This window comes from Nothoprocta perdicaria, unplaced genomic scaffold, assembly GCF_003342845.1.
Source record: "Nothoprocta perdicaria isolate Ctin4 unplaced genomic scaffold, notPer1 scaffold_273, whole genome shotgun sequence".
Classification (NCBI taxonomy): domain Eukaryota; kingdom Metazoa; phylum Chordata; class Aves; order Tinamiformes; family Tinamidae; genus Nothoprocta; species Nothoprocta perdicaria.
The window spans coordinates 773515-797520 of NW_020455503.1; the positions used below are offsets into that span (position 1 = coordinate 773515).

At 44.4% G+C, this 24006-nt stretch overlaps 1 protein-coding gene across 2 annotated transcripts in view; it reads left to right on the forward strand.

The window, feature by feature from the left end:
- Positions 1-24006, forward strand: part of EFNA5 (ephrin A5) — a 141250-nt gene that overhangs the window by 93091 nt on the left and 24153 nt on the right. For both annotated transcript variants that reach the window (XM_026040984.1, XM_026040983.1), the window contains exon 2: positions 15392-15684. In XM_026040984.1, the coding sequence (XP_025896769.1) occupies positions 15507-15684 (178 nt within the window). In that variant the 5' untranslated portion in view covers positions 15392-15506. The remainder of the gene's footprint in view (positions 1-15391; positions 15685-24006) is intronic.

Here is a 24006-nt window from a genome sequence, read left to right on the forward strand (position 1 = left end):
AGGAATCTGAAAAATGTGCCAGCTCTCAGGGGTCAGAGGTGAAAATATGGACGCGTTTATTGCATTTTTTGGTTGTGCCACTAATAGGCAGTTGGACACATTCTTCCCGCAAACTTTCTGAAAGACAAATCGCTCCAAATGGACGAGGAAGAAATCTCTCCTGTCAGGATTCTCGTACGTGCAATTACCTTGGGGTGCCAAGAGCACTTAGTGCTGTCCCGACATTCCTACCTTGTTGTCAGTGTGCTGGGTATTTAATTTTATTAACATGGATGCTTTTAAAGGGAGGACTTTAGAAGATTGGGCGTTTGAGACTAAGTTTTCTGCTATGAAATGACTGGTGTCACACGCTAGATAATTCTTTCAAAGTCATGTTCTTGGTCACTTTTTTTTTTTTTTTTTTCCCGTTAGCACTGTGGCTGTATCCATAGATTTCCTGGTATGACTGTGGCACTGAGGGCTGCTCTTAAGCCTTTCCTCCTATGTGTGTGCTACCTAGACTAGGAAAAGAGTAACTGTGTTGAGCTCCTTTGCCCTCTTGCTTTTAAGCTCTTTGCGTGTGATCAGCTTTCAGTTTTGGAAGACGTTATATAAACTAATCTGCCACGGTGCCAAAGCAGTGCAAAATGCGCTCCTTAAAATTACCAACCTGGAAGCATAATTGTCAATGCACATTACTCTGCTTTCAAAGGAATATTCACCACTTTTTTTTTTCCCAGCAGCAACAACTAATGGATGGATGAAATTATTGTAGTCAGAAACCCAAAGTGGCAGAATGCAGAAGAGCAGTACAGAGAAAACATGTTGTGAAATCTGTTTTGAATATCTCTGGCTTGACATTTTTCTGGGTGACTGGGAAAGTAAATCCAGTAAGGAAAAAAGTGGGAGAAATGTACTTAATTACAGGAAGGAAGATGGACCTTCTGCTGGGGAGGGCTGCGTTTAGATGAAAGCAGCCTGAACACCACTAAAAAGAATTCAAAGTAAATGGCGTTGCATGCCGCTAGTGCTTCATTTAATTTTGGGTTGGATCCCATGTGTTGGTTTGACAGTAGGTAACCTTGGCTGATCCAGGGAGCGTTTGGGGATTTCGCAGCCCTTGTTTTTCGCTGTGATGGGCTCCTGAAGCCCAAGCAGATGGGGAGGTGGGCGCTGGAGGAGGATAGTCTGTGTGAAGGCAGCCTCCAAATGGCAGGAGGGGACATGGAGGTAATTCCAACGGAATTGTTGGCTTTGTTCGGTTAGGAGCCCCTTTAATGTTCGGCAGAGTGGGTTAATGATGTGATCTGGCATTCATTTGCCGTGTATCATCATCAAACAAAGAAAAAACAAAAAAAAGCCCTTGGTTGGCTTTTTTGCCTACGGGCTGCTGCGAGCTGATTATTCTCCTAATCAGAGGCATCCCAATCAAGGGAGACAATTAGCTGGGTTGGCTCTCTGCTGATTTCCCCTCCGCATCCCACGGCCCGGGGTGCTCCGGGCTGCCCTCAACAGGTGTGTGTGAGGCACCCCCTTCGCTCCGCCTGTTGCCACAAAGACCTCTTTGCTCTACCAAGTGCCTGGCTTCAGGCTGGCTGGTACCACGCTGCTCCAGCCAGTGCATCCTGTAGAATCACCGGGATATTTTGGGATTTGTGTGTGTGCGTGTTGTTGGCGAGCAGGTACCTGAATCCGCATTTCCATTGGTAACACTGTCATGCATGGAGTGAATACGTAGGTTGAAGGAGCCGGGGAGACTTCTGCCGTGCCCGCTCGTTGCTGCGCACGGAGCAGATGCTGTTCTGCCTTGGGGGATATTAGCTACTCGAGCAGGCTACTTGATATCTAAATGAACTAAATATTATAGTTAGGAGGCCCGTATGTTTACGTGCTGAAGCTGGGCAGTTGCTCCTGGTTTACCCCAGGGTGACAGAAGGTGAAATTGGATGCAATAGATTGCTTGGGATGGACTTTTTTTTTTTACCTATAGATTGTAACTGAAGTAAAGCACAAGCTGTCACAATAACTTAATTTGGTCCCTTTCTCTGCTATGTAAAATCCTTAATTGACTCAGTAATGCCTTTTGTTCCTTTTTCTCTTCCAGTCTGCTTTTTGTAGCATGTGGTTTGCTAATACTAAAATATGCAATAAGCCCCATGCATGTAAAAGCAGCACAGAAGATGGTTGAACTTAGAAGCAAAATCACCAAGACGCCCTCCGCACTCACAGGGCCTTCTCCAGCTATTACTCAATGTAAGAATTGCTTATTAGGACAATCTGGCAGTTTCACACCATATTTAATCCCTTCTTAAGAGTAATTGTTCCTGTCAGAATGATTCTTTTTCTGTCCTTGTTGATGGAAAAACTCAGCTTGCTAAGCTTGCTGTATTTTTAGCTCTGTGGTCTGGTTACTATTGTGATGGAAATTTGGGGAACAAGATCTGGTTTCTGTAGTGTTAGATAAAAATATGGGGATTCTTGGATTTTAGCTACTTTGAAGAATTTAAATAACAATGTCAATATTCCACTCAGCAGACAGAAGAAGTCCAATTTTAAGGACATAAAAATGAGTGAAATGACGTTTAGCCAGTCAACCCTCGAGTATTAAGAAGTCATCCTCTGCACTGTGCCATGGTGGAAAATGATGTTGGGTTTCGGGTTGAGAAGCTGGAAATAATTGATCTGGGGAAGGGAAGAACTAGTCTAGTCCCTTGCTGGCCAGGAACTTGCTCCAGAGCATCATCTCTGTGTATGGAAGTGGGACTGTTTCATGGAAATAGTGTGAATGAGGCTTTAACGTCTGAGCAGGCTGGATGGTGCCGCCACCTATGTTCATGTCAGTGGTGCGGTCAGCGGTGGCATGTTGGTAAAGTCCTGAATTTTTTATTTTTTATCTTGCCCACTGCTATCAGTGGTGCGATGCCATGATCTTCTAGCAGACCAAAGAACCATATTTAAAATGTTAAACCTGCTTGGACATTTTCTTCTTTTGTGCTATAAAAGGTATCGTCTCATTAAAGTAAAAGCTTTCCAACCCTTTCTCTTTGCAGATTAAGCGTCAAGTATTGAGCAGTAAGATACCTGTAGTTCAGTTTCCCGGAGATAGAATAATTAAATGAAAGTCAGAAGAGGATTTACAGTAATAATATTGATAATGAATGATTCTCAGTATGAAGTTATTTGTTACTGAGTTTCATATCATAAAATGCTGTGTTCACACATTCTTCTTTGGCTGAGGTAGTTTTCCTCTGACATCAGCATAATAATGGATAATTTTAGGACATGTTACAGTCCATGCAGGTTCAGTGTTTTAATGCTCTGCTGAATGCCTTCTGCAATGCTAGGCCCCCATTCAGGAAAGCATTCAGCCATTTACCCAAATCCTGGCTTAAGTATGTGCTTAACGTTAAATATCAGCTTAATTGCTGTCTTGAACAGAGCCACTTATCAGAATGGAGGACCTTAATAGTCACATATCTGTAACCTCTTAGGAACTTTAGAGCTAGTGTGTCAAAATGTATTTTTTACATCAGTTATAACTGTGGATTTAAATAGAGAATGAATATTCATGTGCCGTTACCGAGACCGTTCTTTATCTAGCAGAATGTCCCTTAACCTTTAAGCGCATTTAAATGTTGGAGTGGAAACGTGGCAAGGTGTGAGGACAGAGAAAAACCCCCGAGAAACAGGGGATGCTTGCTAATAAACAGAATGCAAAGTGAAGAGCAAAAAGGAGAAAGCAGCTAGATACCTTAATTCAGCTACTCCAGAAACAGATCTAACACCTTAGCTAAGGGCAGTCATTTTCCATTGGACTTTTTTTTTTTCCCCGTAATCCAAAGAATTGTTTCTGCTTTGTTTCTTTAAGGCAAAAACCAAGTTGGAGTTATGTTATACACTATCATTACACTTAGATTACTACCTGAATAAATGCAGATTTATTGATAATATATTTAAAGCACAGAACTGGCCTTTCAGTTGGCATCTCTTATGTGCGTAATAATTAAGAATTTTTTTTCACTTCAGCAATGAAGGGACAAGTTGGGGAAACAAAGCGAATGACCTCCAGCTGTTCAGCATATTGTCCGCAGGCTTGTGAATGCCAAAGCCTTAAATTACCTTTTGCTCTAGGGAGCTTGGAAGGCATAATTATCCTCCAGAAGAATTTGACCGAGGAGGAGATTTATCATTCCGGGGGTGGAAGTGGAGGGCTCTACAACCTGTTTCTTGCCTCGTGTTTTTCTTGTGGGAGGAAAAAGCAGGTTTGATTACGCTTGCTTCGCTGTAAAAATTCCTGCCATACCTCTTTGGGCAGAGGTAACCTCTCGAAACCTTAGAAATTCAGGGGGCTGCCTGAGGCGTTAGAGGAATGTTCCTAAAGTGTCGGGCACCCGATAGAGCGCGTGCCCCTGCACGCAGAGGAGAGGCTGAGCGGGGGGTAGTCGGAGCTGTGCTTGAAGTGCAGGCTGCTGCTTTGCTGCTGCTGCTGCGAGCCAGAGGAGAAAATCCATGACAAATCCGGGGGGCTGTGTTCTGTTTCCGTCAGTTTTTAGCACAACTGGCACGGCAGCCTGTTGGAAACTTGGAAGCCTCCGTCTGTCTTGGCTTGTTTATGTGGTACCCACCCTAGCGCGCTGGTGAGACTCATTTAAACACGGCTTTCAGCCTGTTCTTTGGGATGAGTGTTCGTTTTAAGTTAAGTTACTAGCTGGGATTATGGAAAGCAAGATTTATTTTTTTCCTGAAGAGTGAATCTCCAATACACATGAGGTAGCAGAGGTGGAAATGTCCTGTCCACGTGTTCATTACGCTTCCGAGCGGTGCCACATCTGGTTAGAGCTGCTGCAATTGGCTGCAACCCGTCTTACCGTTCCCCTCCTCAATAATGCAGCATCAAAGACTATACAGCTATACTTTCTTAGCTATGAAATTCACGGTATAAATTCCTTTTCTGGCAGAAGTCGTCAGGTTTGAGGCTCAGAGGGATGGAAGGAGCAGGTATTTTTGCACATGAGCCGGTGCCGCGGCAGCGCTGGCCGGCAGTGCGGCTGCGCGGTGCGTGCTCCCTCTTTGACCCCGGCTCACCCACGGGAGCCCCAGCTAGGTGTTCAGGCCTACAAACACTTTGCTCTGAAAGTTTTAGTGTGGAGGAGAGGCTTTGTGCAGGGCGCTAAGCAAGACGCTCTACATTGCAAGAACTGAAAGGGAGCAGCAGGCTGCAGTGACTGAGAGATGGGTGCGACTTTCATGGTCGCACAGGAGTGTTATCAGGTCAGATGCAAGCAGGGAAAACAGAATACTGCTGGGCAATAGAGAAAGGAATCCACTGAAATAAGGACAGAAGAGCTGGGTCTTGAACTGGTTTGTGTTTGGATGTACCAGAAAACCAGAATCAAAACCAGACCTGCAGTAATGGAAGGGGATATTCTATCCCTGGAAAAAAATACATTACCGATAGGCAAGGTCTGTTTTGTAATAAAATTTTATTTCCTTCTGTTTTCTTTTTTTTCTTTCAATTTATTTTGTTTCCGCAAAGCTAGACTAATATTTAAGAGGAATAATAAAAGGAAGGAGAGGTGCATATGTTCAGTAGTTCATTTCAACATCTGCAGAACCATGTCAAGGGCTCCCAACACAGTCCCGGACTCAGGAGAGCTGTGCAGTCCCTTCCCTGCTCCCTGCCTTGCACCGCCCTTATCTCAGGTAGGAAGAAGAAGGGAGGGCAGGGAAAGAAACCTTTCCTGGTTTAATTTGGCTGTGAGAGTCTCTGCTGATGCTCGGGAGCCTTGGTGCCTGCACCGTTAGAGCAGTGGCTGTGTTTTATGCAGACAAGGCCATCATTCAGCGCGGAATGAAGCGATCCCACACCAGGCCGGAGATTGGAATTCATTTAAGATTAATTTAGAAACACTTTTAGGAAAGATGCAATAGAGAAATTAAGGGAGTAGCTTCAGCTTTAGCGCTTAGAAAGTCCTGATTGATCTGAGAGCAGGGCATTTTATTTTCTCTTTTTTTTTTTTCTCTTCTACATGAATATTTTACACACACATAAAACTGAGTGATCAGGTTTTGCCCCTTTAACCCATGCAAGCTGTATTAACATATACTTAAGGTTTTTTTTTTTTCTGTTATTCTTGCAAAAATAAGAGTTGCAAAGCCTGGAATGGGAGGATAATTTGAAAAGGTGAAAAATGTTATAAAGGTTATCCTGAATTCCATCATTTATTGACTGTGTTCTGTTTAAAAATACACTCATTGCCTGTGAGATTGTACGTAATCTTTGGAAGGCCTTAGTTGCTTTGCAAACTAATTGGCACTTTCCAATGCAAAGCTATTCAAATCATAAGCAAGGCTAGAAGCCCTTTTGGATCAGTACATACGTTGTTCAAACAAACAGAAAGCTTAAGATAAACTTCTCCAGGGGAAAATCTGCCTTAAGTGCTATTGTTTAGAGACCACGTGCCCCGGCGTTCAGCCTGAAGGAAAGTTGGTTGGTCTGTGCTGTAGGTCGTCGGAAAACAATGCGGGATTGAAGAGAAAATATTTCTAACATTAACAACTGCACTACTTGCTGCTGCTGTGATCCGTAATCTGAAACTCTGGCTGCTTGTTTTTCTTTTAAAGTTCATTTTGCCCAGCATAGGAGAGAGACTGATATAGAAAGGTAAAAAGAAGGCAAAATTACTAAACTTTCTAAAAAATACAACTGCAATGTCAATAAAAGATATATTTTTCCTTTGTTCCCTCTAAATAAATACAAGGCAATTGTGTGGCAAGGAGTATATTCATCGATCGCAGTCCACTTCCCTGATAGCAGAGAGTCTGCAAGTGCATTTATGCATTTGTTAGTTATTCGGACTTTTCTCTAGCTAGTCTTACTTTGGGTCTGGTTTTGTGGGGTTGTTGTTTTTTACATTCTCTTGCTTGAATACATTCAAATAGTTTTTTACGGGATCTGTTTGAAGGAGTGAGTTAATCCTGACCTTTTCATAGCAAATGGTTGGTTTGATACTGGAATTTCTTGTTACGTTTCTTGGTCTGTTTTTGATGTTAGGTGGGGGAGTGGCTCTGACATTTCACTCTCACTACGTTATATTACATCTGTGTGGAATTGTGACCGTACTCGTAGAGTTGATTAAATCCACAGATACCATGAAATACCTTGCGGTTGTTTATGTATTGGGAAACTAAGAGCTACATTCTGCCTGTTACAAGTTCTCATGCTGTCTGATTTTTAAAATTCTAAGCTGATCACAGAGCATTTGAAATACAGTAAATAGAGAGATTGAGGGATTAATTGTAAGCTGATGCAGCTTAATGTTGAAGAACAGCATTTCCTAACGCAGCAGCAGTTACCGCTCTATGTGCAGAAGAGATGCGGATACCCAAACATTGGTCTCCTCCACAGCACTTCCCAGGTGTTCCCGAGTGCAGATGGATGCTGCGTTTCTCGGGGGCAGCGTCGAGGCGGCTGCATGGCGCTCGCCGCTGCCGTCCCGCTCTTGCTGCTGCCATCCCGTGTGCGGGCTGGCGAGCCTGGGAGCGAGACCTTTGCACAACCAGGATTAGGACCGGCCGCCTCGGGTCGGGGACACATACCCAAAGGCCAGAATCATGTCGTGGCATCTCGCAGACGGCACCTGCTCCGTTAGACACGTGGCCCACACATGAGACAGCCCTGTTCTGAGCTCTTCAGAGGAAACTCAGCATTACACCGGGTTAGTCTTTTCTTTTCTTAAAGACTTGAAACTTTGAGTGAGACTGGTGGTAAAGCCTGGGCTGTAGAAATCATGTGAGTCTTTCTTGATTATTTACAAAAGGGAATCATCTAACTACCCATTTTTGGGTGTAGGGCACAGGAAACTGAGGTACACTTAAGAGTTTTCAAGCAGTAGCCCGGAGTAAAGGAAGCAGCTGACGTCTTGCGTGGTGGTAGCGTCCCAAGCGGGTAAGCAAAGAGTAACATGTAGATGATGTTGAAGACCACATTTTAGCAATATGGGAGCAGTAGTTACCAGCTCCCCTCTTTCCACCTGAGATAAAGCAGGATAAACATCTCAAGCGAACTCCAGGATACTGTTCCTGGCAAGAGCTAGTGCGGACACAAGTAATGAGCTTGTGTCCGTAAATCAAATTAGCAAAGAGACTGGCTTTGGCCCAGGTGTTAAGGACTCAGTTTGGATAGAGGCTGCAAATAGCAAACCCTGCTGCCCTTAGCACCGCTTGAGTATGGTACCTTTCGGATTACGCTGAAGTCCAGCACATAAGTTGAAGTGATGCCTCTGACAGAGTAATAACTCTTCCTTTACCCTCCCTCCTCCTGCTCCTCTCTTGCTGTCCATCTCAGTAAGCTAAATGCCCACAGCAGTAGCAAATCAATAGCCAGGTGGAGGCTGCCGGAGAGGGGATTTCAGCTATTGCAGTCGGGGCAGGCTGTGGATGAGAGGCTGAACTCCTTGGAATCAATGCCGAGACATGTTGTGCCCCGTATCGCCCTCTCGCTTCATCATCCTCAACGTGGCTGTGCCACTGAACCCCAAAGATGCAGCAGGAGCTTCACCTCAGAAGTTGTAGTCAAAAAAAAAAGGGAAGTCTTAGGGATTCGAGGAAAATTGTGGGCCAAAGTCCTTTCTGGAAGCAGAGCCTGAGGAAGCAGTTTCAGTAAACAGAATGAAAAATGCCCAGCTTATTGATTAGGAGGCGCAGAGTGATGGGGAGTTGAGTGGGGAGGGCGTTGCTGTACTTGCACATCCCCGACATGCTCAGATTTATAGCTGGGAAATAAACGTTGATCTTGTTTGTTTGCCACCTCTCTTCATATGCACCCAGGAAAGAGCAATTAGTTTCTGTTTTTCTGTGTTTGCATTATCACTGAACATATATCTTTTTGCACTGTTGACTGTAAAAAGTCAATGTAGGACCAGACTGTACAAATAAACACAGTTGTGACTGTGAGGAGGAAATTATTAATAGTAAGTGGAGTGAACACATTTTTGCACAATTTATTTCTTAAAGAGCTTTTAAAGAGTAAAAATAAATGAAAGATGTTTCTTGCTTTTAAATTAGATGCCACTGGGAACTGTTACAGTGCAGCTGAACTTCTTGTTCAGCAGCAGAATCAGAAAACAAGTTATTTCAGGTCTCTATTTCAGGTTAATAGAATTAATACCTTATATGGCATCAAAGAAGTTGCATTTAAAATAGGACATAATCCCTTCTCCATTCAAACCTATTCCTTCCCTCCTGTTTTGCAGCCTTTTGCCACAATTCTGCTAATAAAAGCCACCTCCTTGTGGGTGCAGGCTTAATTTTTTTGTTTTGTAGAAAACGTAGTTCAGTCAAGCCACACCTGGAAGTTCTCAACAAACAGGTTTTATTTTAAAAAAAATGCAAATTTATACATACCTGACTGTTGTTTGTTTGTTTGGGTTATTTTTTTTTTCTTCCCCAAAAGTTACTATCTTTTACCAGAAGAATTCGAAGTTTTGGGGGGTTCTGGGAGTTAAGAGAATGAAGCAGACCCAAAGTGGTCGGCCATGGGGCAGCTGTGGACTTCTCTGGCTTGGGATAAGTTCAATTCAAGAGTGGGAGGCTCAAGCAACCTACCTAATGTCTCAAACCTTGGGTTGCCTCCTCCAGGAACAGTTTCCAAATCATTTGGCATCAAGTGACATTTGGAAAGGTCTAGTTTTTGTATAGGCGCAAGATTTAAAAAAAAAAAAAAAACAAAAGCTTGGTATTTCTTGATTAATTTTTCCTGTTCTGGCTGGGCATCCTTTAAAATTTCAGCAACATGGAGTCTGCGGAGCTCCTCCAAGTGCGGGCCTGGGCTCCGCTCGGCCCCATCACTGGCATGGAAGGGAGCCAGGCGGAGGCAGGGCCCCGGGCGCAGCCTCGCAGGGGGCTTGTTCCGGTGGGACGGCTGGGAAAACCGAAGGAAGGTTCCAAATAATAAAGCTCTCTGCGTGACTGGTGACGAGCCGGGAATAAGCGTCCTGCTTTCCCATGGCAGCCGGCGGCTGCAGGGAGGCCCGGGCAGCGCGCGTGTGACCACATCTTATTTTGATCGGCCCTAGCCCAGCAATTAGCATAATCTCGCAATTAGCCTGGCATCCTTTCCCAGAGCTTAATTACCGCAATAAATGATAATTGAATAGAGGACTTGATGACAAGAGAATAACTTTTGTTCTGAGTTGTGTACTTAACTTGCATCCTTGTCAAGGCACAATTTTTGGAGGCTTTTTAAATTTTTTTTTTTTTCCTGCACAACAGTCTCGATTACCGGTTTTGCTCTTTGTTTTGTCAGTCACTGTTTTGCTTCCTCCACTGTCTTTTCTCATGATATTTTGAACTTGCTTTAACTTGTGAAACTGTAACCTATAGGGCTAAAAGGTCGCAGACAGCTCCTTTATATTCCTTTTTTTATTGTTTTGTTTGCTTGCTCGGGGTACTAATATCCTGTTAGAGATCTGAAATGTCACTGGTTTGCTACTCTTAGCAAACCCGCTTCACTTAGCATCTGGAAAACGTTGAATTTTCCTGAGGTTTGAATAGAGCTAAATATAAAACAGCTCTTTGATTACTTCATTGTTTGTGCATCAGAATCGATGGTGATGTCAGCAGAGCGATGGGAGCCGCGTTCATTAAGTGCTGTGACAAAGCCAGTGAAAGAAAAAGAGCCGAAAAGGACCAAAGGGCTTATTTTTGGGTAGCGCAAAAATAGCATCTTCAAAATTACCCGCAGCAGAACGGGGCGCTAAATCCCACAGCGCCTCGGGTAATTAGCGACCACGAGATTTCCTTCACGGCGCGGGGAGGCGGGAGGCCTGGGCCGGCACAGGCAGCGGTGGCGCGAGGTGCCCCACCGCCTAATGGCGGCAGCGGCAGTGCGGCAAGATCCAGCTCCGCTCCCTCTGAGGCAGCCCACGAGGTCCCTCGCCATGTCATGGCGGCAGCATGACGAGCTCTGGCTCTGCTCCCGCTGAGGCAGCGCACGAGGTCCGACGCCGTGTCACGGCAGCAGCATGACGAGCTCTGGCTCTGCTCCTGCTGAGGCAGCGCACGAGGTCCGATGCTGTGTCATGGCGGCAGCATGACGAGCTCCGGCTCCGCTCCTGTTGAGGCTGTCCTTGAGGCGGCCATTTCGCAGCGCCCAGGGCGGGAGCAGCAGCCTCGTTGCGGCCTACGAGCTGCCAAAATGGTTTCCCTTTGAAGGGCGGTGGTGTTTTCCAGAAACGCGGGATTTCTTTACTCGAATTGTCTCCTGTCTTGGGGGGTTCATCCTTGGCTGGAATGCTTGAGGGATCCTCTCTGCGAGTTCATCCTCGAGATGCCTCTGTGTCCATCAAATTTAGCTGAAACTGGTTTAGTTGCCTCAAACAGTGCACGCAGGGCAGCAGACCCAGGGCTCTTTGCACCTGATGACTTTGAGGCTAGGATGAAGATCACAACTTCCTAATTCGTAGTTAAAGCAGTTATTTGTATCTTTGGTTCTTATGGAAGAATTGCCCCACACTTTAAACACAACAGACTCCAAATGAAGAAAGGTTGACATAGGAAGAGGAAAAATTTCTAGTACACTTATCTTGAAGTAGAGCAGCTGGCATGTCTGTTTTACAGGAAGGGCAATGGAATATAACTAACAAGATTTGTATGGGAAGCAACAAGCAGAAGCTATGGTAATTTTTTATCGATCTAAATGATAATGGGCAATTAGTGCTATTTGTGCTGTTTTTAAACTGGCTTTTTATAGTGTTTATTTCATGAAGGAAAGGAAGGAAGAAACAAAGAGCAGCAAGCAAACTTGTTGCATTCTAAGTATCTGTTTAAATCAATGTTCACTCATTTCAGTGACCAGCAAACATTAAATTCAAGATGAGCCACATATGCTTCAGAAATTACACTTATGAAGAGATGCATGCACACAGTCTGTGTACTTACTTGTGCTTGTATTAATGGATAAACAGAATAGAGAGGATAAAATTACTTAGAAAATGGTCTTACATATCGCCTCTCAAAATAGCCATGATTTTTCTTTCTTTTTTCTTTTTTCTTTTTTCTTTTTTCTTTTTTCTTTTTTCTTTTTTCTTTTTTCTTTTTTCTTTTTTCTTCTGTATCCTGAATATCTGGGTGGTTGTGCAGTGGCATTTAAGCAGAGAAATGTCTGCATGTTTGTCAGTGCTGGAAGCATTGTGCAAGTTTTCTGGCACAAGCTGCTGTTTGGTGCTTATGGATGTGTTCAGGTGCAGAAGCTACTTAAGATCTGTCTTTGTCTCGGTCGGCTTTTATAGCCCTACTGCCTCATAGCCAGCCTTGTAGCATGCAAGTTTGCAGGCCCCCATTTGAATGCCACCTGACAGAAAACAAAGGTTAATTACATTTGAAGAATAGCTGTGTCTTGCTATGTGCCAGCCGGGTTGCAGCAAGACGAATGACGCTGCTTCCAAGAAGATCCTGCCCGGATTTGGGGAAAGTTTTTTGCGCTTAGTTATCTATTGTGCTACTATGTTGTGCTTTGCAAAAGGTAGATAGGGCTGGTTTCTGCAAAAAGGTAGATATGGCTGGTTTCTGCCTTGTAAAGGGGTTTATGAGGATCCCGAGCAGCATGGATGCAGTGGGATGGTGCTGGGGTCCAGGGGAGCATCCCCTGTCACAGGGTTGGAGGCCTGAGTGAGGAAGTGGGGAGCATCGGCATCTGGGGACTCTAGAAAAGCCAGGTTTTCACTCAGGATTGAAAGGAACAATGGCTTATACCTTGAGTACAGAGCTGTTTTTCCTATCATCTCTCAAAAAATATTTATGAACGAACTCCACCTCCCCTTTGCATGTTGTGCTCCTGAGCCCGTGCAGCGTTGATAAATCCCTTAGTTTGAAGTGGAACTTCTTTAAAGCATTACAGGAGGGGAGATAAATACTCGCTTTGTGCATTGTCGTCGGCTAATAACCACCGTGTGTCTTTTCAGTATTGCTCTTGCTATATTTATGGAGTGAGGAGGCTTCACTCGGAGCTGCTTGATAAAATACCTTGGTACGTTTGGTTTCCCCTTGGAGCAGGTTCCCTGCTGTGGCAGCAGTATGAGCTGAAGGCCGACTTAGATCACTTTACATAGGCACCTTCTCTCTCTTTAGACCCTTATGTGTAAAAGCATCTTGGCTACAGCAAATGCCTGTGGAGTGTCAGGGAAAGAGGAAGAGGAAAGGGAAAGGGGAGGGAAAGGCAGTAGGATAAAAATGCAGTAGTTGTATATTTATCTTAAGGATCTTCAGGTGTGCTGTGCTTGCATCCTCTCCTCTGCATGCCTGGCTGTGTGCACACAGGCAAGGAGGATGCTCAACTGGTTCAGCACTTACAGAGCAGGAGTAAAAGTGAATCTCCTAAAATCACAGTGGCCAAAGAGGGAGATTGGGTCGAGTTTTTGCTTGTTTGAAAGGAATACGGTGGAGGGCTCTGCCCTTGTTGGCAGTATTTGGGTGGAGAAGCTCTGTGGTGCAGACTACAAACGTGATTTCACTGCTAATGTGGATTGAAGGTATGATCACAAATTGATTAAGTTGTCTGTCTCTTTGTATTTATAATTGTCATTATCATAGGCTCTCTGCTAGGATTCATCCCTTCAAATTTAGCCTTTTGCAGCATACAATGTCTGTGAAATGTCTGTCTAGACTCTCCTTTCAGTTAAAGGAGAGAAACAGCCGCTCCTGGAGCGCGATTCCTCTCCTCCCGCTGCACCTTGGGCCTAAGCAGGCCAGATGAATGGGGCTCTGGAAGCGCCTATTTCTCTTCATTGGCTTAAAGGAAACCTGGAGAAGCGGTTCACATAAGGGCAGCAGCATTGTGAGAGTCTAAAGTTAAGGAGAGCGATTCAGTGCAGGCGTTTCAGTGTAGCTCTGAAGGTTCCTGTCACAAAGCCGCGACTGGGCGTTATTGTGAAGGCACAGCGTGGGACCAGAGGGAGCCATGAGAACAGCAGCGCAGAAACCTGGCATTGCCCATCACCTCTATCTTATATATATGTATAGTGTGTCACTTTTACTGACTAAGAATACAATGTATGAGAAAAAAATAAAAAAAGAGATCACTTCCAGAATTAGACTTTCCTCTTCAGAGCTCTTCAGAGCTTAAAAGGTGCCCCCTTTCATTACCTGTAAGAAACGACGTGCTGTTAACTGATATGGGGGAAAAAAAAAGAAAGACCAATTCAAAAACAATACAGCTTTGCAAAAGTTTTAAGACAGTAGCTGTGCAGGTGACAGGCTTGGTAAGCGCTGGAGTACAAAAATGTATCTCTGGCTAATGATTTAGATAAATGTGAGTTCTGCTGAAATGACTCTGGTTCAGAAAGACTTCTCCGTGTTGCAGAGTGGAGCCATGAGGCTGTGCACTGGCTGAAATTATACAGATATATCATGCTTTGATGCATGTTCAGTTTTTTCCACTTTAAAAAGCTATTTTATTGAAGCAAAATTATTGTAGGGATATGAAAAGATATAGTTTGCTCTGAATTTATCCTTGGAGGGCTGGCAGATCATTGCTTTTTCTCTGAAATTAGATAGAAAGATCCAGATGGCAGATTTCAAGCCCATCAGGTGTTTAAAATATGCCCCTCAGCTAAAAAGAAGTATTATAGTTAAATCTGTCACGGCCCTTTTATTGCTGTGCGATGCACTTGACAACTGCATGCGTGAAGGAGGGAGGCGCGAGCTCCCACGGAGCAGCTCCTCACGGGTGTGTGCCACCTGTGGAGAAGTGATGGGAGTCACGCGGAGAGGGTGGGAAGTGAGGTGTCCCCATCCCAAAATAGACTCCACATCCCAACATGTAAGGGAGAGAGGGGAAACCCCTGTGTGCTGCTGTGGCCTAGAGAAGTCCTTGCAGGCTAATGGGCTTCAGCCAAGGGGTGCTTGCTGCCCCATCCTGAGCAGAGGTGGGCATTGGCTTATGTGCTTTGGTGCATTTGTAGGTGGTCAGAGAGATGCTGATCGGAGGCTGGTGTTGTTTGGGCTTCTTTGCTTCTTTTTGCTTGTTTGCTTCTCCTTGCTTCTTTCTCCAATTTAAACGTAAATAAATAAATAAATAAATAAATAAATAAATAATGAATAAAGCAGACACTTTCTTCCTTTGCCTGTTCAATAAGTCAGAGGGAAAAATAGCCTGTAGCTGGAGGTTCATGCTGTAAGACGAAGGGGTAAAACCTGTATCCAGAAGCCCCTTTGGCCGTGGTCCTGCATGAGCAGTCTCTGATGACTGGTGAGCTGTGAGGGTCGTTTCTGGCGAGTGAAGGTGCGTGACTGGAGTGAAATGAATGATGCTGTTAGTGATGCCCCTTGTACGAACGCACAATCCTACAGGAAAGTCATTGTGAGTTAACTGCAGTTTTTTTAATTTTTCCCTGAATTCTTCCTTTCGTTTTAGATTCCAGAGGGGCGACTACCACATCGACGTGTGCATCAACGACTACCTGGATGTGTTCTGCCCTCACTACGAAGATTCAGTGCCAGAAGACAAGACCGAACGCTATGTTCTGTACATGGTGAACTTTGACGGGTACAGCTCCTGCGATCACACCTCCAAAGGGTTCAAGCGGTGGGAGTGCAACCGGCCGCACTCCCCAAACGGACCGTTGAAGTTTTCAGAAAAATTCCAGCTCTTCACTCCCTTCTCACTAGGATTTGAGTTCAGGCCAGGCCGGGAATATTTCTACATCTGTGAGTATGCCGAGATTTATCGTTTTTGCATAGCAGGTGCCAGCAACACAGCTAATTTTTCACCTATGCTCTGTGGAAACACAGAGGGCCCAACTGTGTGTGATGCAGATGTCTTATAGCGAATGCAGGCTTAACTATCCCCAGATGCATTAGGGAGGAATCTAGAGTGAAAATGAGATTAAAAGCACAGCTTCTTTTCTCACATGAAATAACATGTCAGCCTGTTCACTGAACCAGGGCCGACTCTTAAAGGAAAACATGCGCTTACGTTCATTCCAATGGGTTGAAGTGGGGGAGCGAGGAAGGAGGGATGGTTGGGAGTCCTCCCCAAACACAAGGGGGAAAAAAAAGAATTGTTTCTTTTAGATGTGAATTCTCTGGATTTTGTTATTTGCTTGAATTAAAAATTGCTGTTGCTCTAGTATTTGTCATCCAGAGGGAAGAGAGCAAAGGCTGTTCCATTTGTGAGCACTGTAGCTGCTAATATCAGTAGTCCAGCAATATTTTAAGCCATAATTTCTGAGGCTAAATAGGCTAGCATTGAGCCAAGGGGCTCTTTTATTTTCCTGTTTTTTTCTGTTTTTACTTTTTTTTTTCCTCCTCCCCTTTGAGCAGCTGTTTCTGTAAGTGGAGGGGGATGTGGAATGCAGTGGGAGCAGATTCCAAGCAAATTAGTGTGAATGAGCTCGCACACCTGCCTGGGTAAATGATGGGGAACGCGGTCGGCTCGGAGCCCTTCTCCAAGGAGCCCCGCATCGGGGTTGCTCCGGGCACCACAAATGGGCTGGAAATCTCGAGGAGGCGCCGCGCAGCAGCTGGGGCTAGAGAAATAAAACCATCGGGGGGTTAAGGACTGGCGGGGGGAGCTACCTGCTTCTTGCAGACCTGCTACGTAGCTGTGGCTGCTTCACTGTCTCGTTAGGTTAATCCTCCAACACGGATCTTATTCTGTCCGTTTGTTTCATTGCTGAATCCTCCGCTTCCCAACACGTTTTGATTGTTCCAACAATCAGTTCTTCTTTGCGTGTGTTTTTAGTGTTAGACTGGAGAGCTAAAAGCTTTAGACAGGCGGTAGATCCCGAGAAATATTGCCTTCATGCCTGTAGTTGGCCTTTCTACTGTGAAACAGTCATTCCACCTCATTTCCCTGCAGAGGCTGAATACATATGATCCCTATTTTTCGGCCTCATTTCTTCAGCATTAGGATTTTTCTTTTTCCTCTCTAAATACACAGAGAAATACAGTCCTGGTAGATTGTTTTCAATTCATTTCTTTTTCTTCCAGCAAATCAAGTTCTCTAACAAGTGGCATTTTAGCATCAGAAGAACAGTGCCTTGTTCTCATGCTGCAGCATAATAACAATAATCAGGAAAAGAATAATTAAACTCTAATATTACTTCAAACATGGTTCTAGTATGCTAATGAGAAATGGCGTAAATCCCACAGCAAATAAGAAATCTGAGTGATGTGGAAGGCTCTGCAGGATAAGTAACTCTGAGCTGCATTTGCCTGGTCCTCACTCTCCAAAGCTGCCCCTAACTTCAGCAGGTGTTTTGCCTCTCCAAAGGGCAGGAGCAGGCTCCTTGGGGACACTGGCTTTTGCTCAGGGGGAGTTTGGTTCCTGAGCATCGTCGCTGCAATAGGCAGCAGGGCTTTGCCCGAGCACTGCAGTCTCTATGGCACCAGTTGCTGCAGTATCAACACCTCCCCACTGCTTTCCTAGATTAAAAAAAAAAAAAAAAGGACAGAGAAACCTCTAATAAAAGTGAAAAGCAAACAAAGCAAACAAGGAAGTCAAGAAAGAGTGGGCAATCTCAGCCGGGGCTGCCTCGGTGATGGCTTCATCACTAAGCCAAAGTCCACTTAACTCCCAGGCAAGACGTCATTGAAATATCCCCGGCGCGCTTATGGCTGGTTTTCCTCATTTGTGGTTAAATTCAATATTTCACTAGAAATCATTATGTATCTTCTGTAACATTCATTTAACAGAGTCATTTAGCTGTCAAGGGCTCCCTTCAAAATAATTGTTCCAAAGTGCTTTAAAATATGAAGGGTTTTATGATGCTCAGCTGAGTTTAGATGGAATTGTTTTGTTTTTTTTTAATGAAAGGTAAAATAGAAAAAAAAGGCAAAAAGAAAGCAGCAGAGAGCTGTTCATCTGTTCATTTGCTAGATGCTTACTGACCTGGTATTCACTGAAATTAATTTTTCAGACGTATTTTAGATGCACAAAACGTTTTTGTTCCTTCTCGGTGGCCGACATATTTCTTCCCCTTCATCTTTTGCTCTGCTGAGGCCGGGAGCAAGGCAGGTAACACAGGAGTTGCAGAGAGGCACAACATGCTCTGACAACAAGTAGCTGCAGCGCTTCTCAGGGGAAAGCTTGTCCGTCCTGCTATGTTTTCTGTCCTGCTTTGTGCCAAAGAAACAAGAGAGTGGAGAGGAGCATTTCCTCCTTTCCTGAGCACCTCTGCAGCCAGCGCTGCACATGGGCTGGCTCTGCTGCTGGGCCGGGGTGGCCTGAGAGAGGACACAAAATCTTGTGCCTTGGTCTAGGCCTCTGCAAAGATGGGAATACTGCATGTTTCATTAGCTATTTAACCTAACCACTGCCCCTTTGGGGCTGTTTGGGAAAAAGATCAGTCATTTGCAAAGCTCCTTGCTTTGCCTTTCAAGGACGTTGCTTTCCCCCCGCCGCTTCTCTTGTTTTGGGAGAGTGCAATAATTTGAAAATGATCCCCTGCTCTTTTTCTACATAGTTTTCTTTGAAAATTGCTCCCATTCTCTGCGTTCTTCGTTTACTGCCTACATCAGGTTCGGTCTCCTGCCTTTGCATGATCATTTGTAGGAAAATAAGGAAATAAAAATAACTTTCTGATATATGAAATCGAAAGGTACCAACAGAGTTAAAGGGGAAAAGGTTATTAAATATTTGCATAGAATTTACCTTTAAAAGATGGGTTTAATTAGAGAGAGCTCATAGTTGGGAGGCAGAAAAAAAATAATAAATACTCATGACCTGAAGATTCAATTTTTACTTAGTTCATAGCAGATTCTCAGCTAATCCCAGACAAAATAATATCCCTTCTGAAGCAGAAGCAAATGGACTATAAGAAAAAGCAGAATTCAACTATTTCCTGGCATAATCCTCTACTCAGCTCTGGTGAGGCTGCACCTGGAGCACTGTGTGCAGTTCTGAGCTCCCCAGTATAAGAGGGACGTGGAGCTTCTGGAGAGGGTCCAGTGAAGAGCAACTAAGATGATTAAGGGACTGGAACATCTCTCGTATGAGGAGAGACTGTGTGAGCTGGGCCTGTTTTCTCTGGAGAAGAGAAGGCTGAGAGGGGATCTGATTAACATGTATAAGTTCATGAAGGGAGAATGCAGGGAAGAAGGGGACAAGCTCTTCTCATTGGTGGCCAGCGATAGGACGAGGGAAAATGGGAGGACAAGCTGAAACACAGGAGGTTCCATCTCCAGGTGAGGAGGAACTTCTTTACTGTGAGGGTGACAGAGCCTGGCACAGGCTGCCCAGGGAGGCTGTGGAGTCTCCTTCTCTGGAGATCTTCAAAACCCGCCTGGATGCCACCCTGTGCCACATGCTCTAGGTGTGCCTGCTTGAGCGGGAAGGTTGGATTAGATGATCTCTAGAGGTCCCTGCCAACTTTGAATATTCTGTGATTCTGTGATAATTGTGGTTTTAATCTCTTGGAAGGGGGGAAAAGTTGAGGCTTGTAGGTTAAGATGGGGCACTGCACAGAGGATGATGAACACAAACTCCTCCTAAGAGTGTACACAGGAGGTTGATTTCATCATTTCATCATTTCACTGTTGACTTTGGTACAGGTTTTTGCCCTTTTTCTAAAGAGACCAGGTGGGTTTGCTGTGCGTCGCAGTGCTCTCGCTGCTCTCCTGGTCTTGAGAATGGTTGCTAGTGGTTAACAGGCCTTACATGTACCACGTCTCATTATATCACAGTGGTTCTTTCTCCTTTCTCAGGGAGAAAAGAATTCCTTTTGTAGTTTAAAAATCTCATGGCTTTAGCCTTGGCTTGTGTGGCCTTTTTAATTAATGCTTGTTTCCAGTTTTAGCCCATGTATGTGTCGTTCTGCTTCTGTTTCAAGATGCTTATGCTGTTTCTTCATATCATCTCTGATGGTGTGCCCTTGTCACCATTTCGTGTATGAAGCTTCTGATCGTTGAATTAGGAAGCTTTTGGTGTGGCCATCTGGTCCCTGAGCACATCAGCATGCCAATTTGGATTTAGCTATAGTATTAAATAATGTGTGTATATATAGGTTTAATCGTGATTACATTTTAAAATGGAGTTTGTAAAGTTGTACTTAGTTTTACCTACAGTTATTTATAATTTCCTGCCCTCCTGTATTCCTTTTCCCCTTTCAATAGATCCTCAGGGGAGCTGGTGATACCTATTCTGTTGATTTTTTTTTCCTTAAAATGTATATTTGTTCCCCATTATCTTTGTTTCTATGCGTTCCCTTCTTTTTTATTTTTTTCTCTCTGAAATTTCTGACACTTTCCTCCTGAGGACTTTTACTCACATTTCATTCTGTGTAGTTCTGAGCTGCTTCTCAGAGAAGCGTATTTGTGATTCCTGGCATCTCAAGCAGCGAGTTGTGTCTCTGCTGTTAACTCACCCCATGGCTGGGGCTGGAAGTTGTAGGGCTGTGTGAATCCTGCCCACTGATAGCGTGGCTGGGCTATCTCCTCGCAGCCATCTGCCCGCCTCCGGAGGCGCCTGTGACTCCAAGGATCTGAAGGAAAACGCAGTAATAAGAAGAACGCTTTTAATGGCTCTGTTTCTTTCTCTTTTAACCTCAACCAGTAATAAAGTAGTTAATCATTACCTTATTAATCAGGTCTGTAGTTAAACTCTTTTTGAGACAGTCACAGCTGTGACTCAGAAAGAGGCAGCAATGTTTTTGATGCAAGCTAAGCTCTGTTTGCTCTTCTCCCACATTTTGCAATTGGATGGTTAGGCATTCAGCGTGTTTTCCCGTTAGTTTTCCTTTAGTGTCTTCTATGATAGTTTCTCTGTCCTCTGCAATTGCAGGGTATCATATTTTGGGGAGGGTTTGCTGCCTTTGTGTCTCAACACTGTAAACACTCTTGAACACCCATATTGTCATGTTGCCTATTCCTGTTGCCTTCTTTTTTTACTGGAAGCCTTTGTGGTAGGATCTGAGCTGCAATACGTGGTCAGCAGCAGCAGAGTTGCTGGAGGACACGAAGCCACCAGTGCTTCATGGTGGCAGTAGGGTCTTTCATTTATTAGCAAAAAATTATTGCCGAAGCACCCGCGTAGCAGTAGTGTTTTGTGTGAGAAGGCACCACTCACCGAGGAAGGCTCGTTTGGTTTAGGGGTCTCCACGTGTTCTGCCAGAGGACTGGGTTGGGGCAGTAGGAACACAACACAGAAGGACAATGAACTTTCATTATCAGAGAAGACAACCTTGATTACCCCTCCCATTACATGCTTGCCATTCAATAAAAACACTTGATAAAAAATAATTGAATTGAGACAAGTCAAATAAATAAAAAAGTTTTGTCCTCATACAGACCAGGAAACACTTTTCTTTTTGGAACCAGGTGATGGTGTCAGCACAGCTGTCCCTACTCCTGACTAAAGTCTGCTGATATAAGGTGCTGTGTGAGGGCACGGGTGCAGAATTTCGCAAGACTGGAGTCTGATTCATGTGAGGAAGTTCCTGCTGGAAAATGAGATACTGTAAAGAAACCAGGGCAAAGTCTGTTGCGTCTTGGAGAATATTAGTGTCAACCAAAGGTTAGGGTACATGATGAGGTTATTTCTTGTCCATGGTGATTAGGTTAGTTACTTTTCCTTGAGGAAGTCAACTGTTACTGGAATCAGTACTGATATTATCATAGTCTAGCATGTGTAGCACAGTAATAATTAACTAGTAATATGCTTGAAACACATTGTCCTGCATACAGCACTTGGAATCACTTTTTTTTTTTTTTTTTCCTACTGTGAGCGGTTATTCCTATGAAGTCTTTTAGAAAAACAATTGACACTGGCATAAATGAATTTATACCATCTGGAAATTCAGAAGAAACACACTGACAAACTTTGTTTTCCCCATAGGAATGTTTCCCTACGCTGCTGGTCTAGTGCTACATTGCTTTTATGAAAATAAAAGTTGCTCCTTTCCATTCGCTAATGGAGCTGATGCTGATTCTTCTTCAGAGTGGCCTTAGAGTTATGGGGGAGAAAGAAGATTTTCTTCTCGAGCAGAGAAGGCTGAGAGGGGTTCTGGTTAATATGTATAAATAGCTGAAGTGTGAATGTAGGGAGGAAGGGGCCAGTGACAGGACAAGGGGTAATGGGTACAAGTGGAAACACAGGCAGTTCCATCTCGCTGTGAGGAGCAACTTCTTCACTGTGAGAGTGACAGAGCCCTGGCACAGGCTGCCCAGGGAGGCTGTGGAGTCTCCTTCTCTGGAGATCTTCCAAACCCGCCTGGATGCTGCTCTGAGCCCTGTGCTCTGGGTGTCCCTGCTGGAGCAGGGGGGTTGGACTAGATAATCTCTAGAGGCCTCTTCCAACCTCTAGATGATCTCTAGAGGCCTCTTCCAACCTCAGCCTTTCTATGATTCTGTGGAGAAATGAATTTCCATTTTGATGGCTATGCTCTGTTTCTGGGAATTTCTGTCCTCCTGTTTGTCCTTATGAGAAAATGTCATCTCCTGCAAGCACCTCTTGTATACACAGATTCACAGATTCACGGAATATTTAAGGTTGGAAGGGACCTCTACAGATCATCTAGTCCAACCTTCCTGCTCRAGCAGGCACACCTASAGCATGTGGCACAGGGYGGCATCCAGGCGGGTTTTGAAGACCTCCAGAGTAGGAGACTCCACAGCCTCCCTGGGCAGCCTGTTCCACTGCTCTGTCACCCTCACAGGAAAGAAGTTGCTCCTCATGGTGCATCTCTTGGTTAGGGAAGCCAAGCATTCACAGACTGCTGCTACTTGACTCACAGTGTCCTTGGCCACATCTGTCCAACCCTGTCTCTCCATGTGACTACTTTTTCTGCAGAGGAAAACTAGACTATCCATATGTGAAGCTGGATTGTTCTTTTCCGATTGACCGCAATCTACAGCTGTGAGAGACTAACCTCAAGAAAGTCTCTAATGGTATCAAAAAAAAAAAAAAAAAAAGAGAGAGAGTGTGAGAGGCATAGTTTGGGGTCTTTTTTTCCCTCTTGATCCTGTCAGTCCTGAGATTCAAAATCTAATGTTTAGCTTGGGGCAAAGTTTGGCCTTTAGCTTCAGTAAGGGCTGAACTTTGTGAGCACTAGAAGAATGCAGAGAGCAGATTGATGGCCAGCGTGTGCCATGCCATATTAAGCTTATACTGGGGACAGCTGAGTCACTACTGCTACTCTGCAGGCTAAGCTTTTATTAAAATTCATTTCTACCAGTGGGAATGGTTAACTTAAGTAGCAGATATTTCGCTTGGAAAATGAAGGCTGGATTTGTCTTTAGGTGAGTGGGAAAAAAAAAAAAAGGCAGCCTGTCTTCAATTCCACAGGTCTTGGTTAAAGCAGAATGTGGCTGATGTTTGTGTTTGCCTCTTTTCTTTTTGAAGACAGAGGGGTCAGAACATGCCTGCTGCAACTCTCTCCAGCACCTTGGCTTGCACCAAGAGCTACAAAATGAATGTTAGCTAAAGATCATTTATTAAGGGATGCTGAGGGAATTGCAGGCTTTTTTTAATGTGTTAATTGCACTTTCCTTTGGGGGACCATTGTTTATTAGCAGGTGCCCCATTAACCTTTCAGTGAAGCTCTGATCAGCGTGAAGGCTGCCGCTGCTGTTGGCGCTCGCGCGCGCGCCCGCCTTTGATAGCCGCTCCACCTGCACCGCTCGAGATGCGCGGGGTGAAATCAAAGCGATCCAAAGGGTTTGATAAATGTAGGCTTAAAAAATATTTTTGTGTGATAACGTTAGACAGACAAGGAAGGTGACCTTTAGAAGGGAATTCATGCTTAGCCTTGTGTATAGATTAAAGGACTGGTTTCTATTAGAAAGCATCAGAAGAATTAAGTGCTTGGTCCTGCTTAAAAGAAAGCAGAGACGATCACTAGAGTCTGATAGATTTTGACGTTGGTAGTGTTTTTAAAATCCTCAAAGGGAGCATTAAAAGCCATTGAATAATTTGGGACTCGGGAGAAAGCCACATAAGAAAATGAAGCACAAACCCACAGAAGTGCTCATCCCCATTGCTGAAGCTTTTCAGAGAGAACGTCTTTCAGATAACAAGCTGAAAGAGGATGG